This window comes from Protomyctophum parallelum (assembly GCF_964188405.1).
Source record: "Protomyctophum parallelum genome assembly, chromosome: 3".
Taxonomy (NCBI): Eukaryota; Metazoa; Chordata; class Actinopteri; order Myctophiformes; family Myctophidae; genus Protomyctophum; species Protomyctophum parallelum.
In genome coordinates, this window is record NC_139698.1 from 35638094 (window position 1) to 35665650 (window position 27557).

General features: G+C 43.5%; 2 protein-coding genes and 1 long non-coding RNA gene across 3 annotated transcripts; all 3 read left to right on the forward strand.

Annotated features, from left to right (window-relative positions):
• Positions 1-1725: 1725 nt before the first annotated feature.
• LOC310856669 (C-C chemokine receptor type 4-like) lies at positions 1726-2832 on the forward strand (the record flags this gene model as incomplete). The annotated part of the gene is made up of 1 exon (XM_083762140.1): positions 1726-2832. The coding sequence occupies exon 1, from the start codon at positions 1891-1893 to the stop codon at positions 2830-2832; it is 942 nt and encodes a 313-aa protein (XP_083618266.1). The 5' UTR covers positions 1726-1890.
• A 4166-nt stretch (positions 2833-6998) lies between these two features.
• LOC310856140 (C-C chemokine receptor type 5-like) lies at positions 6999-27105 on the forward strand. The gene is made up of 3 exons (XM_083761386.1): positions 6999-7115; positions 10784-11093; positions 26170-27105. Exons 1-3 carry the CDS (start codon positions 7072-7074, stop codon positions 26953-26955), a joined length of 1140 nt encoding a protein of 379 aa, XP_083617512.1. The 5' UTR covers positions 6999-7071; the 3' UTR covers positions 26956-27105.
• On the forward strand, positions 14170-16264 carry LOC310855849. Its single transcript, XR_014569031.1, has 3 exons — positions 14170-14350; positions 15948-16062; positions 16185-16264. It is a non-coding gene; the product is annotated as an uncharacterized lncRNA (long non-coding RNA).
• Positions 27106-27557: the final 452 nt, after the last annotated feature.

The window sequence follows — 27557 nt, forward strand, 5'->3', positions numbered from 1 at the left end:
CTAGTGTCTTAATGTGTTCGACGCCGTCCGAAGGGCGGCGGCGAAAAATTGGCTTTTTTTATGTCGATTTGGCCCGTTTTAACGTTGATATTTAACCTTAACACTGATGTCTTCACCTCCATGCCAGCTGCTCTCCCTGCACTGACAGCCTCCTCATGCTTAAAGTAGAAATGAAAAAGATATCTATCTATCTATCTATGCTCCTCAGACCCAGCCAGCCAGCCAGCAAGCCACACACATAGTACTCAGACCCAGCCAGCCAGCCAGCCAGCCACACACATAGTGCTCAGACCCAGCAAGCCAGCAAGCCACACACATAGTGCTCAGACCCAGCCAGCCAGCAAGCCACACACATAGTGCTCAGACCCAGCCAGCCAGCCAGCCAGCCAGCCACACACATAGTGCTCAGACCCAGCCAGCCAGCAAGCCACACACATAGTGCTCAGACCCAGCCAGCCAGCAAGCCACACACATAGTGCTCAGACCCAGCCAGCCAGCAAGCCACACACATAGTGCTCAGACCCAGCCAGCCACACACATAGCTCCGTAAGGGAGTGGTTGCACCACTCAAAAAATCTTAAAAAAACTGAAGAGGCTATACTGGAGATTGGAGAACCTGATTTGGACATGATCTGATGCAGGACAATGTCACCATGACAGAAAGAGAAGATGGGTCTGGCCACATTCATTCACCCCATAATCTCAGTGGAAATTGGGGAATATGTCAGAAAACTGGAATGTGGGAAAATTCCTTATTTTTACATTTTCTTAGTTCAAACACATCTGTGGGCTCTCTCTCTCTATGAACAGAAACAAGTCGCGATGCGGCCCCTATAATGTGCACGGGCTATGGCACCGTTCCACTTCCTCATATCACGCAAGAGACGCCACACACCAGTATAGAAGAGAGATAGTCACAGGTCACTTACTCACTTGTTGTAACTTGTGGGGGCTATATTGTCTTCCATGAAAAATATTTCGAAGCGATGTTAAACTCCGCATGGCTCATTTCCATGCGTCACACAGTCGCACACAGACGATTTGGTCCACTGTTTACCCTCCTGCATATATCAGCGCTGCATGCAGATCGGCTATTTTACCGTTTGTGAGGAGCGTGCGTTATTACGCGGCGGAGCCGCAGAGAAAATTGTTATTTATCATTATAATGCGTGTGAAATGGCATGTGTGGCGTGGTGCGTGGTAAAGGGTTAAATTGCGTGACTGTCACACTCAAAGGGTGAGACATGGCAGCTCTGCCTCAGGTCTAAATGGGGTGATGACGGAGATGAGACACATTTCCTGTGAGGTTTTAACTGACCCAATCACTTAATATAGCAACCGGGACAAAATAGTTATTGGACCCGAGGAAGAACTTTAAAAGTCAGCACTCAGCACACAGGGCCTTCGTCCCACTCCTTCCACCATAGTTGACCAAACGCTCCCCGCTGACAGGTGCATGCCAAATCACCTTCCTCCCCAGAACACGGACAATAAGTGTTCGCATAGACGCCTGACAAATGGATTCAAACCCACAACCTCCGTTGTGGTGGGCAGGGACTTTTACCACTGTGCCACCAGAGCGCTAGTCATGCTATATTACCGTATATGTTTATTTTTAGTATTTTTACTGATCTAATAAAAAAAAATCATTACTAATTCCTATTCTTATCATGCAATTTCTCTCTCAGCTCAACTGCTCCTTCAGACATCGCTGAAGAGACAACAACGTATATATATGAGGACTATGGTGATGAAGACTTCGGGAGGTGTGTATACGAGCGTCATGGGGCCTACTTTCTCCCACTGCTCTATTCAATCTTCTTCATCCTGGGTCTTCTAGGGAATGTGCTTGTCCTCTGGGTCATCATCTTTGGGGTGCGTCTCCGTAGCATGACAGATGTTTGCCTCCTCAACCTGGCCTTTGCTGACCTTCTGCTAGTATGCTCCCTTCCCTTCCTAGCCCACCAAGCCTGGGACCAGTGGCCGTTTGGAGATGGTATGTGCAAGGTGGTCCTCGGTGCATACCATATTGGCTTTTATGGCGGGATCTTTTTCATCACCCTGATGAGCATTGACCGGTACCTGGCTATAGTGCAGGCAATTTATGCACTAAAAACACGAACACGCACCTTTGGAATGATTGCAGCTGCTGTTACGTGGGTTGCTGGATTTTTCGCCTCGTTGCCAGACCTAGCCTTTCTTCAGGTTCAGCAGGTACAAAATGATATTTCAATCTGTGGTACCTTTTACCATGACACTGCAGAGAATGCTAATGCTACTATGCTACTAACGGACAGGCACTACTGGACTATCTTCAGCCTTTTCAAAATGAACATTCTTGGCTTGCTGATTCCGATGGTCATCATGTGTTTCTGCTACAGCCAGATCATTTGGAGGCTCCTGCACACCCCGTCATCCAAGAAACATTCTATCCGCCTGGTTCTTGTAGTTGTAGCCGTGTTTTTCTGCTGCTGGATGCCCTACAACGTTGCTTCTTTCTTCAAAGCTTTAGAGTTAATACCGACGGCGGAGAGCTTTGAAGAAGAATTAGATGTGCAATCAAAATGTGCAAGCAGCAATGCAATTAAATTAGCTTTACAAGTCACAGAGGCCATTGCTTACTCTCACAGCTGCATCAACCCCATCCTGTATGTTTTTGTAGGAGTGAAGTTCAGGAGGAACCTGCGGAGGTTGATGAACATGGCTCCATGTGGGCTGTGTCAGGTTTTGAAGACCCTCATCCCTGAGGACAGAGTCACGGGGTCTGCTTATTCTCAGACTACCAGTGTAGATGAAAGGTCTGTACAGAGAAACGGTGTAAGGGTTAATTGAGTTGTGTAGTACAGTGGTTCCCAAAGTGGGGTCCGGGGACAAGGGCTTTAAGCAACTATAGTGGACTATTCAACTAGTTGACTAGTAAATCCACTATGACCTTGTTAGTACTATAGTTGACTATAGTTGATAAATAAGAAAATTTTAATTTAAAAATAATTATCCTTGAGAGAGTTATAGACAAATTCAGAAACGGGTCTCATGGTCGCAGCTTACGTATTTCCTGTAGGCTGGAGCCGACATATCTGCGGGGTAAACCCGCACCTCTTCTACTACAGTGAACTGCAGTGTTGGGCAGTAGCTAGCTACAAGTAGCGAAGCTACATAGCTTAACTACATTTATCAGTAGCTTGATGGTAGCGTTGCTCCTTTTGAACCAAGTAGCGTTTTTTGTAGTGTAGCTATTTTTAGACCCAAGTAGTGACGTAGCTTTCAACAAAAGCTATACATTACAAATTGACTGTTAAATAAAGTTTTGTGGGGGGAAAAAATCCCTGGAAAAAAATCCATGATTGGTTGGTTTAGATAAGAAGAGTCTGACACAGTTATGTTGTTAAGCAGCAAGAGGATCCCACGCAGCATTGAGTTTGTGCTTAAAATGTACTGTAAATTCTACAAACTGTTAATAAATATTTCAATCAATCAATCAATCAATCAATCAATCAATCAATCAATCAATTCTCTCAATCTGAGTTTCCCATCCTCAAATATTCGGTAAAACAGTGCCTCCCCGAGGCAACAGGCTGTCTTGAGAGACTAGCATTCTCTAAATCCCTGTCTCTCAGCTGGTGCGCAAATGGCTAGGCTGTGGCAATTTTTTTTTAAAGAACAAAAAATAACTAAAATCGTTCATTTTTTGGAACCATGAACTTTAGTTCAAAATGTTGAATTATGAACTGAATTAGTTCCTTTAAAAAAAATTAACTGTGAGTGTGAACTGAACTATAGTTAATAAAAAAAAGAACTTTCCCAACACCGAACACATGAATCAGCCGGCTCCTGACACCGCAAGGTACATTAATACAAGTAAATGTGAAAAAGTTGACACCAAAAGCCAGACAGAGGGCTTGTTTCCAGTTTGTTTTTAAATAAACAATCAAACTCAGCATTTTTGCCTGCCTATTAGGCTATTTGTTCGGTGGAAACTTGATCATGAAGTTGATAAAAAATATTAAAAAAAAAAGTAGTGTCCATGTAGCTAGCTACTTTTGCTATGTAGCTTATAGTGTAGCTTGCTACAATTATAGCTTCGTTGTAGAAGTTGAGCTATATTTAATAGAGAGTAACTGGTAGTGTACAGTTTCCAAGTAGCTTGCCCATCACTGGTGAACTGTAGAGTGACTGATGTTAGTCTGCCTCAAACGTTACTATTTGACCTGCTTTTTACTAACAGTAACATTACAAATATTCCCAGAACATCGGGATGAACCTGTGTAGTTTATGGCTGCTCCAACAGTAGTGGCAACATTTAAAAAAAGAAGAAAACGGAATGTCAAAATATCCACCGTGGTGGCTGAGAGCCATGGAGTAATGGTTGAGATGAAGCAGTGAAAGGTCCTGAAAGATACATAACGTCAGTCTTACCCAATACCCAATCTTTCTGTTTTATGAACACAAGACTGCTGTATTTTAATAATAATAATAATAATAATAATAATGAATTGCATTTTTGTAGCGCTTTTCCAAGTGCTCAAAGCGCTTTATAATGGTTCATTCATTCATACATTGGGAGGTGAAGCGGCGAACAGTCGACGCCAGCGTCCTCACTTCCCACATTCACACACCAATGGTGGCAAGCTCACACCGACCGACTAATTGGAGGCTATGTAGGGTTCAGTGTCTTGCCCAAGGAAATGAAATGAAAATCACTGCTAGAGCCGTACGTTCTCTTATGGATCCTTGGCATATATTTTCATATGGCATATATAGTGTCAATTTGGGGGTCCCAGACATGAAAATGGTTGAAAACCACTGGTGTATAGTGATATTACCGTAGGCTTATATAGGTAACAAGAATACTCGCCGCATTTACCCTTTTTGACGAGTTATCTTGACAACTCGCCAAAACGTGTAGAAAACTCGCCAGAATGTTAAGAAGAATCGCCGCGGGACGACTCTTCTTCACATTCTGGCGAGTTTTCTACACTATTTGGGGCACTTTCAGCAGCTGCAGCTGCAAGTTTCTGAATGTTCTCAGAGCCTGCATCTCCGCATGCTGGGGGTGGCTGATCTACCCACAAACAGTCCGTTGTGGAGAAAAGGAAGTCCACACATATGCAATCACACAGAGTGATTAGCCTACTAATGAGTGACAGGTCTTGCCACTTTTGTAGCCCTGGCTGGACCGCTTACAGCGACTCTCTCTCAGCAGCGCAGTACATTCTCATCAGACAGACATGATATTTTGTTAAAGTGTAGGCTATTATAGGCTATTATGGCTATAAGCTCTGTATCTGGTTAATTCAAGATTCAAGATTGCTTTATTTGTCATTCTTTAATTCCAACTGTAGCAGCAGAAAAAAACGAAATTGCGATGTGCTGAGTGCACGGGCCGCAGCAGCATGGGTCGCGCAGCTCGCGCTGCCACAAACTTGTCTTTACATCAGAGAAAAAAAGAAAAAGAAGAAAGCGACCGGCGACTTCTTCAGAAGCGTGCATGATCATCATGCAGTAGCTAGATGCGTGCTCCAGTGGCGAGATTACTTCCCCTTTCGGCGACTCTTCGTCACTTTCCGAGTCGAGTTCTCAGACAGAACTCGACCGGGAAAGTGACGAAGAGTCGCCGAAAGGGGAAGTAATCTCGCCAAAGATGAAGAAGACTCGGCGGGTCGAGTCTTCCAGTATTCCTTATATATACATGCACTCAGTCACCACATTAACTCTGGTGTCCCTAATTTGGGGCGAAACTAGTTTTATGCTTCAAAAACAATCAATAACTTCAAAATTCATTAAAACTTATAAGGGACTTCCAGCTGGAAAGAACAAGGCACAGGTCACAGGGCGCTCCTAGAGAGCTCCTGCAGAGGTTGTTTCTTTGTAGAGAGCACTTTTTCAAGGTTCAAGGTTGTTCAAGGTTGTTACATCTTGTGTACAGGTACATATTACATAAGAGTAAAACTAATTTTTGTTTGGCTTCCTTCAGACAATGCAGCAACATAGAACTGTTTTACTTCAAATGACATCCTGATAGTGAGAATAAGAAATAATGTATTTGTTATGTATGCATGTGATTACTGTACCTTGCTTATTGCAAGTAAGTAGGCCAGTAGTTTAGATAAGCTAAATGTCTGACATTAGTCAACTGTTTTTTGATTCAATACTGCATGCTTAAGACAGCTTTACAAGGAGCTACAGTATAGTAGACTTGTAGTAGACTTCCTTGTCAAATATAATAAAAGCAACAGCACCTAACACAGTTGTTATGATATGCTGTGTACTGATACTTGGTACTTGTACGTAATTATGCAATGTAGTTATATGTATGGTGCACTGCCTGAACTGTAACATACTTTAGGGCTGTGTTAGGGGCACGCTGAAGGCCGCGCGCTGCAGGCAGTGATTGTGATGTCTAGTCAGTGACGTCAGTAGGACATGAAGTATCCAAGCTATATATGATCCTGTAAGTGTAATAAACGATGTGAATGAATTGATGTGACCAAGTCTCCGTGTCATGTTAATTTCGTTCTCCCGGAGCAGGCCTGCCCGTATGTCCGTCTGTCCGAACCATGGAAATGTCAAGGGTCGTCACACACCAGAACCAGACGAGGGTCCGAGTACTTAGAACAAAAATCATTACAACAGTGTTTCTTGTTTTACCTTAACCACCACTGAAAAAGCGGAAGGAAGTGTTATGTGTAGTGTGAAGTATGTGTATGTGTTTATTTGCACATGTTGCAAATGCCTTTTTGCGCATCCACTTTGCAAGCTTTTTGCATCCATGTTTTAAAACAAGTGCAATTGCTTTGTGCATATTTCTTATGTAAAGATGTATTCATTCACTTTTGTCTTCCAGTTAGTGTTTTAAATGCATTCAGTGGCCCTATACTGTACATGATATAGATCAGCCCAGGAAGGGTGGTGTGGTTAACAAAATGACAACTTCACTTCTCATGCAATGACAAGCTAAAACACGACATGTTACAGAGCACAACTGAACTGGACATGATATAGAACATTGCCACATAAATTAAAAAGAAGACATTTGTTGGTACCTTGACCAAGCAGTGGCAAGCACAGTAAATGATGGAGAATGCCACAAGCTATTTTATCAACAGCACTGTCAGGTGAGAATCTTTCCTATAATTTGACATAGAAGTCAGCAATGACCCATTTTTTACATTTAGTTTTTAACCCATTTAGAACTGGAACACCTATATGTTATTATACATTTCAAGCCGGGAACACCTCTTTGTGTAGTCGTGGTTATACAGTATATATAGTAGTAAAAGTAAAACTCAGGCCTCAGGTCTAAATGGGGTGATGACAGAGATGAGACACATTTCCTGTGCGAGGTTTTAACTGACCCAATCACTTAATATAGCTTGGAGAGAAAATATATTCTGGCTGTTCTGCAGCTTTGTACTATGAAAATATTACGTCTGCCTGTGCGCCTTACTTCTTCCTAATCTCTCTCTGTGTTTGATTTTCTGAGCGGAAATCGGTTTCTGCAAGGCTCCATTGTGGGACCTTATCTGTTCAATATCTACACGGCTCAGATTATGAAAAACATAATGCTACCATAGTTATGCAGATGACACAAAGATTTACACAATGTATCACTGAGGGAGGGGACCTACTGTATATGTTCCAATACAAACACTGAGTAAATGCGTTGACAAAATCAATCATTCGATGTTAAAGACAACAAAAAGAGAAATACTAAATATTTCACGATGTGGTTCTGGAGGTGTAAGACTCAGGTGCAGAACAATGGCAACCATGACAAAATAGTTATTGGACCCAAGGAAGAACTTTAGAAGTCAGCGCTCAGCTTCAGTCAGTATTCGATAATGTGCAACACCACAACCCAAGCCAAAACCTTTGTTAGAGTAATAGACTCAGACCTGAATTTTAACAACCACATTAACACAATTACAAAGTCATCCTACCGGTACTGTCACCTTAACATATCAAGAATTAAAGGACTTTAAAATATCTCAGCAAGATTTAGAAAGACTTGTCCATGCAGATCATCTTCACTAGACTTGACTACTGTAATGGCATCGTCTCTAGGTCTCCCTAAAAATCAGTTATCAGAGGGCTGCTATACTGCTGCTTGACTCCTTTAAAAATACCTTGGAAGTAATTTCTTAGTCAATAAATGGTTATTAAATTAAATAAATAAATTTATGGTTGCTCTGGATTAAGAACATCTGCTAAATGCCTAAATTGTAATTGTAATTTAATATAAAGAATTTAATGGTTTAGGTCCCAAATACATTGCTGATCTGAATTTCATGAAACATTTATAGACCTTTCAGGTCATCTGGGACAGGTCTGCTTGTGTCCATGAATAAGAACTAAACATGGAGAAGTAGCTTCTTATATGTACCAAACTACCAGAAAACTACAGGTCTGCTATACAAGGCTTATTTCTTTTAAATCAAAACTAAAAACATTTCTGGTTGCCGGCTTGCCGCAGCCATTTATTAAGATTTATTTTATTCTTTATTACCATACTTTTTATTTTTAAATCATTAAAGTGTCTTTCATGAATGTGTTCATTTTGCTGTCTTCATGTTGCTGTACAAATAAATTTGTCTTGCCTTGCCTAGAATCTGCTTTGTACAACCTTGTTTTTCCCAGGACTGTTCCTTTTGTTGCCTTTTGCCTGTTTTTTCATTCTTGTAATTAAACACTATTTGCAGTTATTACATTATCAGCTGCCGCATTAAATTATTATTTTAAGATACCATGTTATTATTTTTGGATACTATATTTATTTTTACTATATATTTTTTTTTAGATAGCCTACTATAGTCATTCTTTTGAGGTACTAAGCCATTCTTTTTAGAATATAACATTATTTTGAGATATTGAAATACTTTTTGTCATTAATATAATGACACACAAAGTCATTATTTTGAGTTATAGTTATCTCCCACCTCCTTTTCTTGTACTGAATACTGTACTAGCTGCTCACTGCTCATAAGTAATTAGGATGGATCAAATTTAGAGGATAAATCTCCCCAAGGGGATGATAAAGTATAACATAACATAACATAACATAACATAACATAACATAACATAACATAACATAACATAACATAACATATAACTATTATATATAGATAATTGAAGCACAATACTTTCATACACAGCTCTAGTCATGCTATCCTTTTTTAGTAACAAATCTATTTTTTTCTCCCCAATCTTTGTTGTTATGACAATTATCGGTGATTCCTCCCCACACACATTTCTGTGTTGTCACTCACCTGATTTGTATGAAAATCAAGCGATAAGCACCATTAGGTTACTTATCAGTCGAATGCAAACGAGCCAGCAGGCTCGCCTGGAGCCGACAGGCTTTGATAAGGAAACATGGATTTATTGATTGATTGAATCGTTTATTAGACAAAAATGAAAATAACAGCAACAGTCAAACATTTAGTCCAAAAGGGATAGCACCAAAAAAGGTCCTTGCGGTCTTGTTTACATTTAATGGTCAATTCATAGACATGACATGAAGAATTACGACAATTTACAATTCAGGCATTTAGCAGACTCTCTTAATCCAGAGCGATTTACATTAAGCAAGAACAAAAAACATGGCAATACATCGCATACATAAAAAGTAGTTATCATGAAACATGCGTAAGTACGTAACATTGGAATATCTATATAATGAAACTATGCATACTTTAAAGTGCTATGTGATGTCTACATAAAATGCTATTCTAGTGCTGTCTACATAGAATGCTATATGTCACCACCATCGAAAACCATTGGTTTTATACATAAAAACTAGCTCTCAATGATTACGTAATAAAGATGTGGATTAAAGGACCCAATGCCAGAGTGTAATTGGTTTTCGATGGTGACGTAATGACGATATGTTTTAGTGTTGGATGGTTGGAGGATTAAAGGTAATGCTCCTATGTATACATGTATGTAATCTGGCACCACTGCCGTATCAGGCACAATTAGTCATTACGTCATTTGCTGGGACGGTGCATATGCATCAAAATTGGCGGGACGGCTGGGACGGTGCATACGAGTCCCGGGCGAAACTAGTGCTTGCGCAAGTAATAAAACATTGTCCAAGAGGGGGGGGGGGGGGGGGGGGGTGATCACCTTTTTAAGGGAGAAGTGATCTTCCCTCTCCATTGGGCCTGCTGAAAGGTGCATTTTCAGGCCTGTTTCAAAAGATGTAAGTTATCTGCATTTTTGATGGAGGGGGTCAGGGCATTCCACGCTTTGATGGCAGTGCTGTAGAAGGAGAATTTACCCATATTTGTTTTGAAAGTGGGTGGTACCAGATCGTTGTACTCACTCCCACTAGTATTGTGGCTATGGGAGTCGCTCACATTTTTAGGTAGTTAGTCATGCGGGTATGCGGGTACTGAAGGCATTGAGGGCAATTTTGGGCAATTTACAATTTTGAATGTATGCAGTTGGCTCCAAGCGAGCCTGCTGGCTCAATTGTATTGGAGTGATAAGAAACCTACTGGTGATTATGCCACCCCAGTCCGTAGGTATACGTACGTCCAATGACCAATACCACCTTCCTCACCCGGCTTCCCTCCCACGAACACGGACAATAAGTGTTCGCATAGACGCCCGACAAATGGATTCAAACGCACAACCTCCGTGGTGGGCAGGGACTTTACCACTGTGCCGCACCAGAGCGCTAGTCGTGCTATATTACCATATATGTTTTTTGGTTTTTTTTACTGCTCTAATACACTTTTCATTACTAATTCCTATTCTTATCATGCAATTTCTCTCTCAGCTCAACTGCTCCTTCAGACATCGCTGAAGAGTATATATATGAGGAATATGGTGATGAAGACTTTGGGAGGTGTGTATACGAACCTCATGGGACCTACTTTCTCCCACTGCTCTATTCAATCTTCTTCATCCTGGGTCTTCTAGGGAATGTGCTTGTCCTCTGGGTCATCATCTTTGGGGTGCGTCTCCGTAGCATGACAGATGTTTGCCTCCTCAACCTGGCCTTTGCTGACCTTCTGCTAGTATGCTCCCTTCCCTTCCTAGCCCACCAAGCCCGCGACCAGTGGCCGTTTGGAGATGTTATGTGCAAGGTGGTCCTCGGTGCATACCATATTGGCTTTTACTGCGGGATCTTTTTCATCACCCTGATGAGCATTGACCGGTACCTGGCTATAGTGCTGGCAATTTATGCACTAAAAACACGAACACGCGCCTTTGGAATGATTGCAGCTGCTGTTACGTGGGTTGCTGGATTTTTCGCCTCGTTGCCAGATCTAGCCTTTCTTCAGGTTCGGGTACAAAAGGCGTCTGGAAGAGATATTTCAGTCTGTGATACCTTTTACGATGCTACAAAGGACAGGCACTACTGGACTATCTTTGGCCTTTTCAAAATGAACATTCTTGGCTTGCTGATTCCGATGGTCATCATGTGTTTCTGCTACAGCCAGATCATTTGGAGGCTCCTGCGCAGCCAATCATCTAAGAAACATGCCATCCGCCTGGTTCTTGTAGTTGTAGCAGTGTTTTTCTGCTGCTGGGTGCCCTACAACGTTGCTTCTTTCTTCAAAGCTTTGGAGTTACTTCAAGTCTATACAGAATGTAAATCCAGCAAGGCGATCAGATTGGCTTTACAAGTCACAGAGGCCATTGCTTACTCTCACAGCTGTATCAACCCCATCCTGTATGTTTTTGTAGGAGTGAAGTTCAGGAAGCACCTCCTGAGGTTGATGAACAGGGCTAGGCTGTGTAAGGTTTTGAAGACCTTCATCCCTGACGACAGAGTCAGACTAGGGTCTGTTTATTCTCAGACCACGAGTGTGAATGAAAAGTCCTCCACTGCTTTATGAAGTAACATAAGGGTTGAGTTGTGTAGTCTATAGACAGCCACACTGGGACTGCCATCACTGCATTTCACACTTCTCAACTCAAGCTACTTGCCTGGCACACTCAAGCTATCAGAGTGTGCCAGGCAAACTCTGATGAGCTTTAGTGGTGTGTAAAGCCCTGCACACACCGTCTGCGAGCGCTGCGTGTCAAAACGCCTCGCCTGACGCGCCGATACACCACTGTTCTATTTTCCAGGCGTTGCCGCGCGGCAACGCCTGTGCCGCGTCGCTGCGCACCCGGTGTGTGCAGGGCTTAACCTACCGCCAAGCCTACTGCTACTGTTCTTGCAGTTGAGCTATGCATATAGCTTTTATTTTCTGGACCCATTTAAAACTCTCCAATTCATTCATTATAGAGATTTACAAAAAAATCAAGCCATCCAGGATCCTGGTGAATCATGACCATAAAACCTTTGATTATGTAAAAAATAATAATAACAAAAAAACAAAGAGAGAATGATATGATATACTAGTACTACATTTAATTATACCCTTTGTTCAAAGGTTTTATGGTCATGACTCACCATGAGGATCCTGGATGGCTTGATTCTAGGCTTAAAATAATTGATATAAATATTTGTATAAATCTCTATGGGAAACATGATTGGCCGATTATTCAGTGGGTCCAGAAAACCTTCTATGCTTTATATTCATTTGATCCAATATTGGTGGCTGACCAAAATAAGTCACTATGTCGCCCTAGCACTCCCAATATCCTGACCTAGATCTTTATTGTATGCAAAATCTGCATACTATATTTCTCTGCTGTCGGGCAGAAACTCCAAAATGTTCATTTCATATTTATTTAAAGACCTTTAAAGCCTCGGACAAATTGACAATTACTCATGACAATAAACAACATATTTTGTGCCGGACCAATAATTAGACAGAAAAAAAAATGGTGTTCATTGTCATGAATTGTCACCAGCCGAGTTGGCATTGTCCGAGACGTAAAGGTCTTTAAATAAATACATTTTGAAACGTCTATGGAAAAATGAATGGGAAATTCTCTTCCGGTGCCCTATGGAGCCATATGGAGTTAGATGGGTTTGTCAAAAGCAACTTTTTATGAAAAATCTGAAAATTTGCACAATCACTAGCGTGTGAGTTTGTATGCGAGGACAACAGGTTGATAATGCATAACGTTATGGCAAATTCGTGCAAGCAACCTGTTGCTTGTACATTGGAGGAGAAATTGAACGGAAGCAGGGAGCAACCCTGTTCACACCATAGACTGTAAAAAATATGGACAAAGCGTTCCCTCGGTCTAACATGAACGTAAAATGAAGCCTGTCAGTCCTTGCAATGGAAGTCGCCATCTTTCTAGATCCGTTTGGGCCCAGCTGGCCCATTGGCTGGACCAGACAACGAGGCGGGACTTCCCCCCTTCTTCTTCGTTGGTTTTTATTTTGACTCGAGTGGGTGGGGATCCCGTTCATAGACTGTAACGGTAGCCACGCCCCTCAGAACATGCGCGACTTTATGGTAATCTTTTTTATAAATGGGACCATAATTTTCCAAAAAGAATATTATGACATTAGAAATGAGACTTTAAACTAGTGACTGGAAGCAAAAAGTATTCATGACCATGTTTATTAAGGTAATACAGTCTAGGTGAAGTTGGGCCCAAATACATGGACTTCTATGGGGCTATGGGTTTCTATGGGCCCAATGACAGCGCCACAACAGGCCATTATATGAACTTTCAGGAAATCCCGATTTCCTTGTGGCTTCACAGAATATCTGTCTGACTACCCCCCTGGTTCACACCCTGCCATGCAGGCTGTGCCTTTTACATCACACACATCAATTTGCCTCTACCTCTGCCAGCAGGGCATAAAAATTACCCTCTGTTATCCTCATACAGTGGGCCGCAGAGGCAAGGCCCACAGGCCCACTGGTGTGTGGACACACCCATGGCGTCTGCCAACCACTGTCCCAGCTATGGGCAGATAGCATGGGCAGATGGGGCTCATATCTATGGAATGCAACCCATCTAGGAGAAGGACACTGAACTAAAACCAGGACTGCGAGTAGTTCCCTCCACAGTCCTTAATCAGCATTGTAAAGGGCTCGTCTGAGGACGACCTAGAAAGAAGACAACAGACAATGCCTCCTATGAACTCCTGAATCAAGGACTCCCTACCATATTACTTTGGAATCTTGTGATGATTCTATACCAAGAAGCAAGAATTTAGATACCAAGACATTCCATCTCTTGGTGTTCACTCCACTGTTAACATGTAAAATGGCAGTGCAGCCTGTGTTCCCTATAACACCTTGATAAGCCTAGACGCGCTGGGCGCAGCCATAGCTGTGGTGTATCATTAAACACAGCTTTACACTGCAGCACTGATACAGCGCAGCACTGATACACGTGGCCTCCATGGATTTGTCTATATAGGCAACTACCTCTGCCACTTGGAACTCTTCAAGACGTGATGACTCCAACCTCCTGAAAGGTACTAATCAATCATTCACCAATATAGCTTATTTTCAAACATTTCTAATGTAATCTATTGCTGCAAGATATACATATGCACCTATATTATTTAACCTATGTTGATTTTTATCAGAGCATCCTCTGCTCTAATATTACAGCTTCAAATTGCTAATTGCTAATATGTAAAAACCAGAGCGATATTTTGCAGTGGAAAACTTGATAATGATATTTTATTTGATGAGGTGACTGAATGAGGTATAAAACACTAAACCCAACTTTTGTCACACCATCACTAAACCCAGGTATTTAACCCTATACATATATATATATAATCCCATGATCTTTTCACCCAGTGTCAATTATCTAATATACAGGGGGGAGTTTCCCCGGTTGGACGTAGCGTGTGGAGGAAGACATTATTCCAAACAGTTCCTTTCCCCTCCATCATGCACACCAGCTGGCCAGGGGGAGGCATTATAGAGATGTTTTTTGTGAGGGTATACCCAGGGGACACGGGGAGAACATGCAAACTCCACACAGAAAGGCCCTCTTGACAACCCCTCCCAGAGTATGGGCACTGATGACGCATCGGAGAGAACACCCTCCCAGCTCCCACAGCGTCCCCAGCGGGAATCGAACCCAGGACCTTCTAGCTGTGAGGTGACAGTGCTACCAACTGCGCCACCCTATATTCCATAACAAATATTCCATATTCTCATCAAAATGAGCAGGGCTATACCTTCTATGATGTCACTGAGCATCATACCCAAGGACCCACCCACCTCAGACATCAGCAACATTATGAAATTCACATATATGTCTGGGTGCAAATCACACAGGTTTCATGTTCTAGGCTCATGATAGGGTTATTATAGGGTTGTTCTAGCTAGTGTTATGATATGTGAAATGTATGTAATATGAAAATGAATGAAAATTAATCATCTAACAACAGGTGTGATGAAAATGCACAAAGATAGCAACATTAATTTAAATTGAACATACAATTTAAAATGGTGTATTCATAGATTTCTTCAAAACGTGGCCTTTTTGTGGTATTTATGTTGCTGAATGAGTCATAACTCATCAGAATGTCAGTGTGTGATCACACAGATAGATGATTGGGGGAATATTTGATTAGCATGATGACAGTATCAGTAATGGACCAACTGCAAAAAAGTATCAGCCGTCATGGGAATTTAAAATACAGCGCAGTACTTTGTATTAAAAAAATAATACAGCTATAATAATACAGCTAATCAATCAGTATACAGTATTATAAATTACAGTAAAACAAACTAATAGGCCCCAGCACTGTCGAGAATTGTATGGCACAGCCTCAGGCTTGTGAAACTATATTTCGACAGTACCTGCAACTTCTGACACCATAAGAGGAAACTGATGACAAAACGATAATAAAGAGAACTATGACCAATTACTACCAATGCAAGTCATTGCAACTCCTTGCAACACGTGTGTGTGTGTGTGTGTGTGTGTGTGTGTGTGTGTGTGTGTGTGTGTGTGTGTGTGTGTGTGTGTGTGTGTGTGTGTGTGTGTGTGTGTGTGTGTGTGTGTGTGTGTACATATACATACATATACAGTCATATGTATATAGATAGAGACGGGTCAGAGAAGCAAGCAGAGATGGTTCACAGATGCAAGCAGAGGTGAAACACAGACCGGGAAACCTGCAATGTAACCACTGTGACAGAGTACTAATACTCTGCCTGCCTGGTGAGTATTGATTACCAATATACTGTAACACTCTGCTTTTTGGAAGAGCGTGTAAGAGATAGAGATATTGCAAGCCATGTACACTACTGGTGACTTGCCATGTTCTTGTCCCCCTGTTACAGCTCGCTCCCCATCACCTCCACACCCTTGTGATGTGGGCACTCTGTGCCCTTCAACGCCACCAGAAGCACCCCACAGCACAGCTGTCTCCCAGTTCCAATCTCCCCTCCTGCCTCCCTGATTGGCGTCTGCAATTAGCGCCAGAGGCTACAAAAGCCTGTCCTGCCTGCAGCTCAGTGCCAGATCGGTTCTCCACCAGTCTATGGTTGGTAAAGTACGTACAGACAGTTTCCCAGTGTTGTAGCTATAGCCAGTTAAACTTCACGCAGTTGCTGTGCACTATTTTCTCCCCTGTGGATTCCTCTTTATAACGCTGCTTTTTCTCTCCTCTCCAGTTCCCAGGATTCCCAGCTGAGTTGGAGCAGCAAACGGAGCCCACACTCTCTTCCCCCCAGCTTGCTGTTAACTATTGTTAATAAACACGCCCGGGTGGGCTTTAATAACTTTTTCATCCAAGGCACCCCTGAATTACATTGTTATACTTTATAGATAGAACCTCCTTACAGTATGTGTCACGAGGAAAACTTAAAATGAATAGTAGTTTCCATTACGACAAATTGAAAATGGCTTCAGACTTGACGTTCAACCACTTGAACTCCAGCATCCCTATATTCTGGGGGGAGTGTTCACCAAAAAAAGCAGATCTACAAGCGCACAACACGTCACACCGCTTCACAGTGCGTCACAACGCATGTCACAACGCATCACGTGGCCTAGAGGGCCACTATATTTCCACACTCACTCCAGAGGGATACCATACTGTCAGGCAGAAACCTCTTATCTCTGCATTTTTACTTTTTCCGTAAATCCATGCCCTACTTCGTCATTCTATATCAAACAAAAGTAGCAAAAAAGCAGATCTACAAGCTGAAAACACGGCACAGTGTGGCACGTTTTGAGCTTGTAGATTTGCTATTTTTGCTATATTTGAATTGCTTTTTGGCCGGGAGTTCTTGGTGTCGGTGGGCGGTGGCAGTGGCCAGCTAGTCTCATCCTCCTAAAAAGTAACATTATAATTTCATTTCAAATGCATTTAGTTATACTTATGTTAACTTTATAAACTTAAATACAAATACATTGGACATATAAATGACAATACAATTGTAATACTAGTCATTAGGCTACTATAGACTGAAGTAATTAAAGCGGGTAATGTTTGCATGGGTAATATAACAGCTGAAATCAATAAAATATCCGTATTCGGGTATTAACCTGGCCCGCAGGTTAATACATTTAGTGAAGGTGGGGGCCGCATGTGGCCAGCAGTGTCTTACCTTGCCTCAATTTTATGCAATGCCTCTTTATTTTATTATTTTAGGGGCCTGTGCGCATACCTACAACCTTTTGCTAAGTTGGTCACCAAAGGAGATACCGTAAACTTTACGGTATACCGGAGCCTTTACGGCGTAAAGGCTCCGCCTACCAGAGGAACTCAGACCCACTTTTACAGGATGGCCTTTTTATCTCCTTGATGCTATATCTTGTTTGTTATTTAGTTTTTTCTATTGTTATTTCATTATTGTATTATTGTTATATTGTGGTTGTTTATTGCTGTTTTGATTATTCAAACATATTATAACAAGCTTTGTTTAAAGAAGTGCTATATAAATAAAGTTTATTATCATTATTATATATAATTATTACAATTGGGGGTTTAGATTTGCTTTGTGGTTTAAATCATTAAATCTTCATTGTATACAAATCTGGTTTGGTTGTTTGGTTCAGGTTGTAGTTACATGTATTAGTAATTCTGTAAAATTACACACTTAGGACGTGTTCAGAAATACCGCACCGGAGCGAAACTCGCCTATTAGTTGCACAATGCAATGGCCAATGCAATACACAATGCAATAGCCAATGCGCTATTTCCTGCGCCCTTCATTTGCTGGGTTATGGTCCAGGACGGTGCATGACTGAGGCCTTATATGAACACGCTAAACATGAGCTTCTTCTTAGACGCCTATAGAAATGGAAGTAAAGAAAACCACGTACATTTCCTGTTTACTTTTAGTGGTTTGAACAAAACATCACACATATGTGTCAATGTCACCACCATTTCCTGCATAATTAGTTGAAATGTTCTACCTTGTATAGCATGCAGGCTCTTCCATAACATTGTATCTAACAGAAAGCTAAACATTACTGATTCATCATCTATGAATAAGGACCAACTACTAGACAAACAACATGTGCAGTGCAGATACTCCATATGCTTGTCTAGAATCTAGACCAGTGTTTCCCAAACCTTTTCATGTCAAGGACCCCCAAATTGACACGAATTAGCCCATGGACCCCCATTTGAAACGATATGCCAGGGACCCCCATAAGAGAAGATTTTTATGGCTCTAGCAGTGATTCTCAACCCGGTTAATTTCAAGGACCCCCAGTTTGACATGCATTAGTCTACGGACCCCCATTTAATGGCATTTCTGAGAGTGTACAAATGGAACCATTTGTACACTCTCAGAGTTACAGACCCATTAGGGTCCATTTGGTTCCAAACTATCATTTAGCTGGGGACCCCCTGGAACTCCCTCAAGGACCACTGGGGGTCCCCGGACCCCACTTTGGGAACCACTGATCTAGACAACCTTATGGAGTATCTGCCTCTTAAGCCGGTGCATTTCTAGAAGGAAGCTAAAAACATTAATTTAGTTTTAGTCACATTTTAGTAATCTGAATGTTTTAGTGTTAGTCTAGTTTTAGTCGACTAAAATATACAGTTGAGTTTGTCAACAAAATTGTATTTTGGCAGGCCTTGATGGTGTCATAAATGCCTGATTTTACACTTGGTGAAACCATACATAAAAAATGACTTATCTTTAAGTTTTCTCTTCTACTACTAGTCGCTCCTATAACATTTTAATTTAGTTTTTATCTGTTGACAACATTGTCAATATATTTAGTCTTAGTTTTAGTCATCGTAGCTAAGTTTTTATTTCGTTTTTATGTAGTTTGTCAGTGAAAAAAGGTTGTCGATGACCATTTTTTTTCATAGTTTTAGTCCACGAAATCTGTTGGTTTCCCTGCTGTGAGATGAGCAATGTGAAAACCTGAAAACGCAAGTTACGAATGTAACTATGGTTATGTGAATTCCTGGATGACTGCCAGTAGGCAGTAAACAATAGTGAATATGCCCTCTCGCGCTCCGCGCAGGTCGAGTCTTAATATAAACAAAGTCATGTGACGTGTAGGCTGCCCGTGCGTCCCGGTAGGCTATATAAGCACGTGACAGCCCACACCCGGCCTCTTAAGAATCTTCTCGCCCTGAAAGATTCCGAGTGACCGTTATTACTGGCAGTCATCTGGCAGTGGATGACTCATACCAGAAGTGTCACGAGGAATTGAACCCACCTACTAAACTGCCGTAGCAGCCAGTGGCAGGATCGCCGACGTCAGTGAGGATCCGGAGGCCACATCAATTCGATAGAACCTCGAGAACGTGCAAGGGGCTGTCCAAGATGCCGCCGCACAGACGTCCGCCAGTGACACCCCTCTCATCGCCGCCCAGTAGAATGGCAGATGACCTCGGAGGGGGCAGGTTTACCAGATGCTTCATAAGCCTTTTTAATCGCATCCACTACCCAGTGGGATAGCCGCTGTTTAGACAGCGCGCCTCCTCTATTCTTTCCGGCGTAGCACACAAACAGTTGCTCTGAGCGTCTAATATCCCGTGTTGCCTGAATGTACAGTTGCAACGCGCGGACTGGACACAGTAAGTGCAGGGCCCTTTCCTCCGCCTCGGATGTAAACGGGGGAGGATGGAATCCCGCCAACTCTATGGCCTGGTTAACATAATCGGGGGGCTGAACCTTAGGCAAAAATGACACATTTGGCCAAAGTGTGACCCGAGTGCCGCCAGCCTTCCACCGAAGGCATGCAGGGCTAATAGAAAGTGCGTGGAGCTCACTCACACGCTTAGCTGTCGTAACCACTAACAGAAAGGCGGTCTTAATCGATAAAGAGCTCAAGGACGACCCAGCCATAGGCTCAAAGGGCGCCTCGCTCAATGCCTGCAGGACCAGAGGCAGGTCCCAAGCTGCAGTATGCCTCACCCTAGGGGGGCGTAACCTCTTGGCACCACGCAGAAACTGTGTCACCCAGTAATGCGCACCAACTGACCTGCCATCAACATGGCTATGATTGAAGGATATAGCTGCCGTGTGCACCTTCAAGGTGGAGGCTGCACGGCCGGCATCAAGTAGACACTGTAAATAATGTAGTACGTGTTGTATAGGGCAAGAGACCGGGTCCAGACCCCTGTCGCTGCACCATGATGAGAAAGCAGCCCAGCAATTTGAGTACACCAACCTTGTGGAAGGGGCCCTTGCATTCCGCAGGGTCTCACATATTGAGGGGCCTAGCCCACTCAAGAGTGACTGATCCCTTTCAGTGGCCATACCCAAAGCTGAAGGAGGCTCGGCGATGGATGCCACACCTTCCCGTCCAGCTGGGACAGGAGGTCTATCCTCGCTGGAAGCTGCCATGGATCCCCGTCCAATAGACTGAGGAGCGTTGAATACCATGTTCTCGAGGGCCACCTGGGGGCCACCAAGAGAACTCTGTGATCTGACGATCTCACCCTGTGAAGCACAGGCAACAACAGGGGGATCGGGGGAAATGCATAAAGGAGCGCTCTCGGCCAAGCGCTGGCGAGAGCGTCCATCCCGAGTGGGGCACTGGCCTCTGCCAGGCTGAACCACCGAGGACAATGAGTCGTGCCTTCCGAGGCGAATAGATCTACGTAGGCTACCCCGTGTCGATCCCAAATCAACTGTACCACCTGGGGGTGCAATCTCCACTCCCCAGGGGGCAGTCTCTGATGAGACAGATAGTCTGCCACAGAGTTTGCTCTGCCTGGCAGGTGCATAGCCCTCATCGAGGAAAATAGAGGATAAGCCCACGTCCACAGGCGATGGGCTTCCCTCAGGGACTCCAGAGACCTGGTTCCTCCCTGATAATAATAATACATTTTATTTATATGGCGCCTTTCAAGTCACTCAAGGTCGCCTAACAAAACAGAAAAATACAAAACAATAAAGCAAGTTTAAAAATACAGCAAGTTTAAAATGCACACAAAATGATGGTTGACATGAAACACCACTGAGGTGCTATCCGTCCGAATGAGCACGTGCTTCCCCCTGAGAAAGGGCAAGAAGTGCTTCAGCGCCACGGAAACAGTCCGGAGTTCTAACACATTGATATGGCGTCCTCTCCATCGAGAGCACCATAGCCCCTGGACTGACCTCTTCTGCCATACCGCGCCCCAACCTTGAGGCGAGGCATCTGTTGTCACCACCTCTCGTATCGCCGGGACCGAGCCGAGAGGGACTCCACTCAGCAGGAATGCATTGTCCCGCCAACGGCGGAGATAACCAAGGCACCTGCGAGTGACTCTGACCTTGACCCCCCTGTGTAATCCAGTCGCACACTGCGACTGGAATACCAGTCCGGTGCCCAGACCGTTACGCTACGGCCTGGGCCGTCCTTGCATTCTTTCCTCGGTGGGCAGATACACCCGGCTCAGCCCAGCACTCCTTCAGCTGATTTAGGTAGTCAGGCGAGGGTGGGACAGCGAAGGGTGGCATTTTAGCGGCGGCAGCCCGTTTGAAGAACGGGTTACTCGCCCCACGAGCGGCTGACGGGTCGTCCAGCTCAATCTTAGCCAGGGCAGCACGCAGCGTTGAACGCAATGTGCAGCGCCCGATCCCCAGCTCAGTGCTTCCCGAGCTTCTGCGGGAAGTCTCTGAGCCATCCTCAGCCTGCACACTATCCACCTGGGGATCACCCTGATCCAGGGGGTCCCCCCTGGGGATATCATCCTCGTCATGGAACATGGAGTCTGAAGCTCCAATTGACATGGCGTCATCAAAGTCATAATCATAATCTAATTCTAGATCATCATCGCCCTCCGGCTCCTGGACCGCCTGTGGCGGAGGAGGCGGTGGCTGCTGGACCGCCTGTGGCGGGGGAGGCAGTGGCCGTACTATTGCCTTAAGGCGCTCTATTTCAGCCCGCAAATCATCCATTTCATGGCGATATGTAGCAGTCGTGACAGCCGCCGTTGACCTCTTCCGGGCCAGGTGAGCGCTCTTTGCGAGACCCGCGTTTGCGCTTCACCTTCCCATCAGCAGGGACCCCAGAAGGTGGGAGGTTTCCCTTGAACAGGAGGTTCACACAGCCTAGCCTCTCTCACAGAGAGTGGTAGAGTGCTACAGTTCATATACATGCTTTGTCAGTCAGGGCTTCCCTGAGGTGACCGACACCCAAGCATGTCGGACACAAGTCATGTCCATCGTCGACTTGGAGCTGAGTGCTACAGGACATACACGCCATAGCTCAGTAGTCTCAAGCCAGTTGTATAGCCAGGCAATACCAGCGAGAACTGTACAATCACAGAATGCGTCAGTAACCTCCAGTAAACAGAACAGCTAACTGGTCAGGATAAGATGGCCTGCTGTTAACTTAATGTCAATTATAGATACTTAAATGGGCAATCCCAGCGAGGGCTGTGCAGCCACAGAACGCGTGGGAACCTCCAGTAACCAAAGTTTTTTTTTTGTTTTTTTTAACAAATTAAGTTATTTCGATTAATCAATTAATTAATTAATTAGATTAACCATCAAACAAGAATGTCAATCGGACATTCAACTAGGCAATCCCAGCGAGGACTGTGCAGGCACAGAACGTGTGGGAACCTCCAGTAACCAAAGGGTTTTTTTTTAAAGAAATTTAACAAATTAAGTTATTCAGATTAATTAATTAATTAATTAATTCGATTAACCGTCAACAAAAAAAGGTCAATCGGACATTCAACTAGGCAATCCCAGCGAGGACTGTGCAGGCACAGAACGCGTGGGAACCTCCAGTAACCAAAGGTTTTTTTCTTTGTTTTTTTTTAACAAATTAAGTTATTTAGATTAATTAATTAATTAATTAGATTAATCATCAAACAAAAAATGTCAATCGGACATTCAACTAGGGCTAGGCAATCCCAGCGAGGACTGTGCAGGCACAGAACGCGTGGGAACCTCCAGTAATCTGAATTTATATCTATTCTTAATCAAATTAAGAATGAAATATTAGTTTAATTATCAAACAAACAATTATAACTAGGTATAGGCGAGTGCTGTGGGAAACCAGCAGCACACGGCCAACACCCAGTGTGTGGAGGAAGCCCTTTAACAACACTATGAGTGTTTGTAGCTAGGGATCCTCAAGACAAACAAAGAGTAATGGTGATAATTTGACAACCACAGCCTTGAGAGGACAACAATTTGCGCTCTCGGCAACAGCCACAGGCAGGATGTCAACACCACGACACATATAGTGTCTTAACAACTCTTTGGACTTGCAAATACAGAACTGATGTACAGATTCTAGGAGCTAAACATACCTATGATAATCACGTCAGGTAGCGAGAAGTTCAAAGAGGCCGGGTGTGGGCTGTCACGTGCTTATAATATAGCCTACCGGGACGCACGGGCAGCCTACAGCGCGAGAGGGCATATTCACTATTGTTTACTGCCTACTGGCAGTCAGTAAGGAATGAAACATAACCAGGTTCTGTTCCATATGTTGATCTGAGTTCATCAAACCCTGTGTACACTCAAGACACGCTCCATATATGGCCATACCTCATCAAACTCTGTACACTCAAGACACCCTTAGATCTCCATATATGGAGCTGACATGTTCCGACCTGTTCTGACATCCATATGTTGATCGGACCCCAAAAATTATATGCATTTGTCCTCCGACCCCAATATGAAAATATGGGACCCCCAGGGACCACACAGAAGCAAAGATTTGAATTAAAAATGTTTGCTCTGAAAGAATATATATTCCAAATTTGCACCACATTTTCACGATTCTTCAAAAAGAGCAGATCTACAAGCTGGTAGCGCTCCACTCGGTGCCGCGCTATAGCTTGTAGATCTGCTTTTTTCAATAGCTAAAATATAACATAATGCTTAAAACACCAAAAGGGGGCCTGGGCCATGGCTCAGTGGTCTCTCTCCCCATTTCCTGTCAGCCTACTGTCTGCACCCTACATAAAAGCCACTAAAAAGACACCAAAAGGGGTTCCCGCCCAGAATGGAAATTAGTCATGCAAAGACGAGCAAAAACACATTTAAAAAAATAACAGGCCAAGACTGAACAGGATATTTCAACACAGCGATGAACACCACGATCAGGTGAGACTTTTCAAAAAACTATTTGCCTTTTGTTGAAAGCCACAGTAGTCAAAATGTTTTTTGCAAATCCTTCTATTCTTTATTCTATTCTATTATATGATAATCATATTTTAATCAAGAATAAATAAGCATATAGCTTTTCATATAGCAATTAGGGGTTCAGCGTCTTGCTCAAGGACACTTCGACACTAACCTGGGGGAGTCAGTGATCGAACTGGAAACCTTTCAGTTCCCATCCAGCCGGCTACTCTACCCCTGAGCCACTGCCACACTGCATGTCTCCCCATGTCCTTTGTCAGGAACAGCAAAAATGTTCCAAGGTCAATATGACCTGCAAGGTGCATATATTTTATCATAAGAAAAAATAAATCTTAATAAACCTTGTTTGTAGTTGTACTTCATGTTATGTACCTGGCCTAGGGGGTGCCAAGATACACAACAAAAAACAGGGGAGACGCAGTTTACCAAAGAAATAGAATTGATTGATTAACCAAAAATAAGTAATCAAACGATAAATCATGAATAAACAGATGAAGTGTGGAGATCAGTATTCAGTGGTGTAGTGTGTGTGTATGCATGAGTGAAATGTATGTGTGTGCGTGCCGTGTTGTAGTATTAACCGAAATGTTGAAAAGTGTGCATGGTGGAAAAGGTGCAGGAGGCAAATGAAAAGAACAGAACTGGGGAAGGACTGGGGAAGCAGGCATTTATAGGGCGTCGACACCCGGTCCCAGGTGCGAGCTGATCAACATTAGTAGCTCTGCTCCCCAATCCTATTGGATAAAAGAAACAGAGGTTACTATAGGGTAAACGCAGCATATACCAAAACCAGATATAATATATCACAATATAGGAACCGTCACATTACTGATACCATTCAATGCTTGGTGTGATAATGATATTCACCTCTCACTGTTTGAGCAGTGAGCAGGACAGCAGGTAGAGGAAAATCTAGAGAGGTGGAGATGTGCCCTGGAAAGGAGAGGAATGAAGGTTAGCCGCAGCAAGACAGAATGTGTGAATGAGAGGAATGTGTGATAGGAATCAGACAGAATGAAAAGAAAGATGTACAAGACAGTGGTGAGATGGTTTAGAGACAGTTGCACTGAAAAGACAGGAAGCAGAGCTGGAGGTAGACTAAAATGTTGACGCATGTTAGATGTATTAATTAATGCATGTTCAAACTATTTTGTACTGTACACGAGAAACCCTAGATACATTAGTTTTACATTCAATGTATTTTTTTCTTTTTCTTCTTGCTTATGGGTAAGACAGTATGCAGTATACAGTATGATCGTTGTTTTTGCACTAATATATTTATAATTTACAATTACAATCCTATATGTATCCTCTACTTGACACTTACACTTACTTTTATAAAGGGACCTACTAAAGCATTTAATGATGAAAACACACCTAATCCCTACTCTTATCCCTCTCTCTCTCTCTCCCTCTCTCTCTCAGTTTAACTGGGACTGCCCCGCTGGAGTGTCTCTCTCAGCTTACCACCTTGGAGCCGGACTTTGACTACTCCTCTGGCTACGAGCCGTATGAATACGAACCTCATGGGTCCTACTTTGTCCCACCACTCTATTCAATCTTCTTCATCCTGGGTCTTCTAGGGAATGTGCTTGTCCTCTGGGTCATCATCGTTGGGGTGCGTCTCCGTAGCATGACAGATGTTTGCCTCCTCAACCTGGCCTTTGCTGACCTTCTGCTAGTATGCTCCCTTCCCTTCCTAGCCCACCAAGAACGCGACCAGTGGCCGTTTGGAGATGTTATGTGCAAGGTGGTCCTCGGTGCATACCATATTGGCTTTTACTGCGGGATCTTTTTCATCACCCTGATGAGCATTGACCGGTACCTGGCTATAGTGCTGGCAATTTATGCACTAAAAACACGAACACGCGCCTTTGGAATGTTTGCAGCTGCTGTTACGTGGGTTGCTGGATTTCTCGCCTCGTTGCCAGACCTAGCCTTTCTTAAGGTAAAGGAGTCAAGTGATGATGATTATGAAACTATTTCAACCTGTAATCCCTACGAGGACATTGAGGACAACCCTCAGGCACAGGAGGACAGGCACTACTGGACTATCTTCAGCCTTTTCAAAATGAACATTCTTGGCTTGCTGATTCCGATGGTCATCATGTGTTTCTGCTACAGCCAGATCATTTGGAGGCTCCTGCACACCTCGTCATCCAAGAAACAATCTATCCGCCTGGTTCTTGTAGTTGTAGCCGTGTTTTTCTGCTGCTGGATGCCCTACAACGTTGCTTCTTTCTTCAAAGCTTTGGAGTTACTTCAAGTCTATAATACAGGAGGTGAAAGCAGCAAGGCGATCAGATTGTCTTTACAAGTCACAGAGGCCATTGCTTACTCTCACAGCTGTATCAACCCCATCCTGTATGTTTTTGTAGGAGTGAAGTTCAGGAAGCACCTCCTGAGGTTGATGAACAGAGCTCCATGCAGGCTGTGTAAGGTTATGACAGCTCTCATCCCCGGGGGACAGTCAGTGAGAGCAGCGTCTGTATATTCACAGACCACTAGCGTGGATGAAAGGTCCACTGCTGTATGAAGTGACAGGGTTGAGTTGTGTAGTCTGTAGTGATATATGGTCATACAATGCCTGTCCCACCTTTTTTGCTCTCCGACGAATGGGCATTTTCTATATCCTCACTGACATTTTTATTGCCAATTTATTGCCATTTTTAGTATCTATTTTACAAGAGAAAACCTGCGCGTCACATTAGCTCAGGGCAGGATTGCAGTTTAGCAACACTGCTGCACACTCCGGCAGACACGATCACACGCCACGGAGCACGGCCAGCCTCCCGGGACCTCACGAAAAAACCACCCCATTAATAGGAGGCAAGGTTCAGGGTCCAACAGGAAGGGAGCATCCACATGACATCCCTCTGTAAGGTTCAGGGTCCAACAGGAAGGGAGCATCCACATGACATCCCTCTGTAAGGTTCAGGGTCCAACAGGAAGGGAGCATCCACATGACATCCCTCTGTCTTCCTATTTATTGATTGACCCACATATGACATCACAACCCAGCTATCCTCGGTACCAGGCTTTCATTTTTGTTGGTGCAAAAATTGAAAGCCTGGAGGAACGCATTGGCCGCTCTGGTCTAAAAGTGGGAGTCAACCCTTCTGGGTGGGCGTCAGTCCA